Source organism: Malaclemys terrapin, chromosome 8 (assembly GCF_027887155.1).
Source record: "Malaclemys terrapin pileata isolate rMalTer1 chromosome 8, rMalTer1.hap1, whole genome shotgun sequence".
NCBI classification, from domain to species: domain Eukaryota; kingdom Metazoa; phylum Chordata; order Testudines; family Emydidae; genus Malaclemys; species Malaclemys terrapin.
The window spans coordinates 104,580,574-104,586,573 of NC_071512.1; the positions used below are offsets into that span (position 1 = coordinate 104,580,574).

Sequence of the window (6,000 nt, forward strand, 5' to 3'; positions counted from 1 at the left end):
AGGCATTTCAACAAGGGTTTCCCTCCTTCCCAGGTGAGGGCCCTAAGCACTGGACTCTAGGATGTTCTGATGTGGGGTCTCTCAATCTCTCCCATTGAAACTGTTCCTCTGTGTGGCTATAGAATTAAATATGCATTGGGCCAAAGAGATAGTGAGAGTGACTGTATAACCTAGACGTTAGGGGCACTCACCTGAGAAATGGACAATCCATGCTCAAATCCCTTCTCCTCATGAGGCTAGCCCACAGGCTCTGCCCCTTCCTCCTGAGGCCCCACAGCCAGAGAAATCCTAGACCATCTGCTCCAGCCGCACTGGCTGCCTCCACCCCCCCAGTGTCAGGCCAAGCTACCAGCTCCCCCAGCCCCCAGCCGGCCCTCCCAGCCTCAGGCCAGACCCAGCGCTGCACCAGGCCGCTAGCCTGACCCTACCCAGGCTGGTCCCAAGTGCCTGACCCCCCCTTACCAGGCCTGTGTGAGTTAAGGTTGCCAACTTTCTACTGGCACTTCAAAAGACTTATATTGAGATGTGTGAGATGGTGGGGGTCTATCGAACATTCATAGGCCTTTGTATCAATACTTTTTATACGTGTTTGTGTGTTCCCGGCTTTCTGGCTGAGATTCTTTTGGAATCCAAACACACTAAGGGGTTATTAATGCCAATCCTAATGCTGGTTATGCAGTTACCTGGCCTTTGAAGCTTCCCCCCCGGGCAAAGGTGAAGTAACTGGTTTTACTTGTTTCAGGATAGCTGGGAAACAAAGGTCCCACAAACTGTATAGAAGTGTCAGCTTAAACTAACTGAGAGGGCCCTCATTTGGATCCAACCAACTGCCAGGAACCTTTAACCAAGATGGCAACCCCTGCTCCAGGGTATGAAGGACTAGATCCTGCCAAGGTCTCCAGGTGCTAGGTGCACTTGGTAAGCTGAAGCAAGCGTATAGACTGTCAATTGTTTTGCACGTTTTCTCTGGAAGGCTTTTGTCCTTAAATATCTGTGATGGCTTCCTGGTCTCCGGTAAAGCACTGTCATAGTCCTTGAAAGAGAGAGATCCAGATTGCAGGTGCTACAGGATAATGGCGGTGAACTGCAGGGGGACTGCATGCCTTAAACCATGGTCTGGAGGGACAGAGTCGCAAGACTCCGCCTAATGAGAGGTGACAGCAGGACCCCTGAGACCTAAGCAGGGCCATCCTTAGGCATAAGCAGCATACAAGGCTGTGTAGGGCACCTGAAAATTTGGGGCACCACTGGGTCTTAATGTCCACCCTCCCGTGTCTTCCTATTTCTGTTCTGACCCTTCCTACAGGCTCCCACAGCTGGCTGCTGCAGCCTGGTGACTTACTCTGGAGAGGATCTAGTAACTTAAAAGCGAAAAAGCCTCCAGCCTGCCCGACCTATTAGCACAACATTGAAACTGTTAAAGAGCCATTCAAGTGGTAATGAACCTACGTAACAGGCATTTGCCAACCTCCAGGTATATACTGTCAGTTTCTAAGGCCTTGGCTACACTCGCGGATTCACAGCGCTGCCGCGAGTGTAGTCGCGCCGCCAGCGCTGTGAGAGCTCTCTCGCAGCGCTGCACGTACTCCACCTCTCCGAGGGGAGTAGCTTGCAGCGCTGCGAGCGAGCGTGCAGCACTGCAGACGCAGATTACATCGGCGCTTTACAGCGCTGTACTCGCTGCGCTCGGGGGGGGTGTTTTTTCACACCCCTGAGCGCAGCAAGTGCAGCGCTGTGAATTGCCAGTATAGCCAAGGCCTGAATTTACTGACAAAAGCAGTTGTGCATGACTGTCATATTTATTCAGCACATGTTAGTCTACAGGACCTTAGTTTAAAATTTGCTTTAAAAATATTTCATTAGTGAGTTGGTGAATATTATAAAATCACATCTCTAAAAAATCCTTGCATAGATTTTTAGATGCACAACCATCTTTAGCCTTAAATGCTTGGATCTTCAGACATATGGTTTTTTTAAATAAATCCTTCAAAAGACCACCCTTATCTAAAATACACAATTTAATTTTAATTACTATAGGGGAAAAAAAACTTGCTTCCAAAGTCTTGCTGTCCTTTCTGTCCATCCCTTTCTCCCTTCACCACCCCCACACCCCCATTGAAGAGAGCCCTTAAAGGGACAACACCCCTTTCCGTCCAGATAACTGGACAAAGAGTTTCCCTTTCTTTACTTCTGACTATCTGATGAACTAGTTTTAAGAGAACCCTCCAGCAAAACCAGTGCTTAGTAAGATATAAAATCCTTTGTTAGGCCTAAAATCTTTGGAAACATTTTTTAAAGTTGGTGAAGTTTCATAAACATGTCTATTGTTATGGAGATCACACAAAATAAATTAGTGTTCCCTTTTTCTAAAAGCAATGAACATTGTTATGAACACACTAAACCTCTATGACTGATTAATTTAAAATAATGTCTTTGTTTCAGTGAGTTAAATCTGTAGTAATCTGGAATGATTACTTTATGAAGGCTTAAGAGTACATTTAAAATATAAAATCAGCTTAGAAATACTGATTAAGAAAAGGGAAAACAGAGAAGAGCTACATCATGTATTCCATAATATTTAATGTTGTATTCAGCAAGACAAGTTTTTTGCAAATTAATCTCTGACAAGCCTCAGGGCATATTAAAAAAAATATGTGACTAACATATTTTATTCCCAAATTTAGTGCTTTTAATGTCATTTGCTTCATTTGGGTTCAGGGATTTGGCTGGAAGGGGGTGAGCAGGGTGGGGGAGGAAAGAGAGGAGGGAGACAGTGAGAAGAGGGTGGGGCCTGGGCAGAGTGGGGCGGGGCCTGGGGAGGGGCAGGGGTGGAGTATGGGCGGGGCCACAGGCAGAAGAGGTGGGCTGGGGAGCTAGCCTACCCAAGCGGCAGCTTCATCCACCGCCCATGACAGCAGGTAAGAGTGGGTTGGCTCCAGCACACCAAGCACACACTGCAGTCTCTGTAGGCAGGGGCTGTATTCACAGCGCCGCACATTCTGCGTGAGGGAGAGGGTATGGGGGTGTCTGTGGGGAACTGTGACTCTCCGCCACAGTGAGGTAGGCCAGGCGTCTCGGTATCCTTTGCTGCCTCGTCCTTCCGCCCTCCCTCCCCCGGGCTGCCGTTGGGCACAGGGACACCAGTTTAATAATACTGCCTAGGGCCCCATAAATCCTCAGGACGGCCCTGGACCTAAAGGGGGCATCCCTTGAGCACACAGGGGTCAGAGGTGGAGATGCCTGAAACTGTGCCAGCTGCCAGTGAAGATAAACTATCCCTGTGTGAAATAAAAAGAAACAAAATGTAAAGCAACGACTGAAACCACAGGGTGGTGTCAATCTATTTGATCTAAGCAGGATCTCTTACTGAGGGACAGATGCTCAGTTTTTGTTGTTTGAGCTGTTGTACAACACCCTGGCAAGGAAACTGGCTATTCGGTTGCCATTCAGTGTAACTAACTCACTTGCATAACACAATATTCCAGCTGAAGAAATGGCCCACAATTCAGGAGTGAGTCATTTCCGCAGTTCTCTTTGTATCAGTTCAAGCCCCCCACGTCAAGTCCTTCCTACACACGGTCAAGTGAGTTAGCAGAAGCGGCAGTGCAAAATGGCAAAGAACTTGCTGAGTTTTCTTTTTATAAGCCCTGGTGTATTCAAGGGATCTAGCCCTAGCATTTTCACTCTATTGCAACACACTCCACGCTGCTTGATTAGGATTGCCAGGCCAGAGATTTGTGGGAAGAAGGACAAAATACTATGTTTACTATTGCATTTTTGTAGGAGGCTTCACACAAAGCAAGTCCCCTATCCCTTACTTTATCCCCTGTGCTCCACTCTGGTGGTAAGAGGGGGTAGAATGCTGATATAAGTAGGCAGCTGGGGATCCCCGGATCTCAGAGGCTGGCATAGACACCTTTATGCCACATGCTTCTGACCCCCTCGGATAGAGGGTGTGCTGGGGTCAGTAAGGGGGTGACTGGAGTACACTGCTCTCCAGGAATCCTTGGCCGGTGGATGGCTCTTAGATGGCCCAGACAGCCAGGCATATTACAGAGCAGCCCCAAGGCTGCTCTAAATTACACCAGAGTCTGAAACAGTCCCCTGCTGTCCCCAGGATTAGGGAAGGAGAGCTGCAGAAAGGTGATGTGATGCCACCTTTCTGTCAACTCAGTGCCACTGATAATACAACCTCCAAAGTGGCTAATCTCTTGGGGACTAAATTATGCATTCGTTACTCACATTAGTAGTCGCACACTTACTCACATGAATAACCCTATTGACTTCAGTAAATATCTGACCTTCAGTGTCTGTAAGCTAAGAACACAAGCATAGATTTGGACCTTATGTATCTACAAAGAAATTACTGAATAGGAAGCATACAAAATGAGCAAGGTTATTTATTTATTTATAGATTATTTTCTACTGAAAGTTTAACCAGAGTTTCCCTGTCTCAAATCCCTCTTGCCCCATCTGATTGTTTCTTCTGTGGCTACTTAAATGGAAAGCACACACTGTATAATGTATTTGCTACACAATGTTATGCATGAAACATAGACCTGAATGATATTAGCATAGAGGCCAGGAAGGTGCAGTTGTTTCTCTATTTCTCTTTTACTTCATATGAGCACTGTCATTGCCATAATACATCAGATCAATGGGTCCATCTAGTCCAGTATCTTGTCTCCAACAGTGGCCAGTACTATCAGATTTAGAAGATGGTACAAGATACCCTGCCAAAAACAGTTATGGAATAACTTGCCCACACAAATGGTTCTTTTCAAGCCCTCCTTAGCTACTGGTTGTCATATGTCTCGAAACACGAGAATTTATAACCCTTTCAAACTCCTGGGGTAACTTTTTAAAAATCCATAACCATATAACCCTAATACTTCAGCATTTATAGAGCATAAATGTCTTTGGAGCATTGTACAGTTATCAGTTTATCCACTCAATCTCCGGTGATCAATGTAAACATTATTATTCCTCCTTTACCATGAGTAGGCAAGAGGTTAAGTGATTTCCCCACTCCTCCATTCTAGATAGCAACTTTATATTAGAGCTTGGATTATACCTCAGGCGGTCCTGGCTCCCAGACCTGTGTTCTAACCACTAGGAAGGCTGTCTATCTATAGAAGGAAGCTGCTTTTGGTTTTTTGATTTGAGCTTTAAGTCTTCACCACCACCTCTTTCCCTACCTCATGGACGTTGCCAAAAAGCCAGTGGACTGGAGGGCCCGGAAAACTCTTCAGTGCTTTATTCAGCTCCCTTCTCCACTGATACAGCTTGATTGCTTTCGACACCATGTAGGTCAGACAAAGCACAATGGGCAGGTAAAAGATTCGAGAGACATCCTTATGCAGCCAGCACCAAATAGCGGTTATCAGTCTCACCACCACACAAGTCATCTTCCTGCTGTGTATGTCTTCTCCCCACCAGCAAATGCACCATCCAGTTACTTTGTTTATAAGTGTTTCAGCTAGTAGACTGATCCAATGATATCCAAAGAGGTAGAGTCACACAAGCAGTTGATCTGATGCCAACTTTACCGGGGGGAGGGAAGGACCAGAAGGAATGTGTTTAGGTGTTGCCCCGCTTAGAATTGCAACACCTTAGGTATTGCTCTGCTCAAAATTACAATGCTTCATGGATTTAGGTTCTTTAATTTATGACTCCACAATAAGAAGCATGGGCTGGGACTCTTGGGGCTGGTGTTGTTTTGCTGCCTCCCAGTTGCCAAAGTAAATGCTGTTATAGCAAGTTATGAGACATCCTATCTCTACCAATGATAGCCCACCCAGGAATACGTGTCACTAGCCAACCAGAATTTGATATAATCAAGAATCACTCAAGAGAACACTTCAACCTCCCTGGTCACTCAATTACAGACCTAAAAGTCACAATTCTCCAACAAAAAAACGTTAAAAACAGACTCCAACGAGAAACTGCAGAATTGGAATGAATTTGCAAACTGGATACCATTAAATTAGACTTGAATAA

At 45.9% G+C, this 6,000-nt stretch overlaps 1 protein-coding gene across 1 annotated transcript in view; it reads right to left on the reverse strand.

Annotated features, from left to right (window-relative positions):
* The window catches only part of LOC128841462 (cytochrome P450 4B1-like), a 47,651-nt gene extending 42,243 nt beyond the window's left edge, over window positions 1-5,408 (reverse strand). The window contains exon 1 of the mRNA XM_054036487.1: window positions 5,199-5,408. Coding sequence (XP_053892462.1) covers window positions 5,199-5,408 — 210 coding nt within the window. The remainder of the gene's footprint in view (window positions 1-5,198) is intronic.
* Window positions 5,409-6,000: the final 592 nt, after the last annotated feature.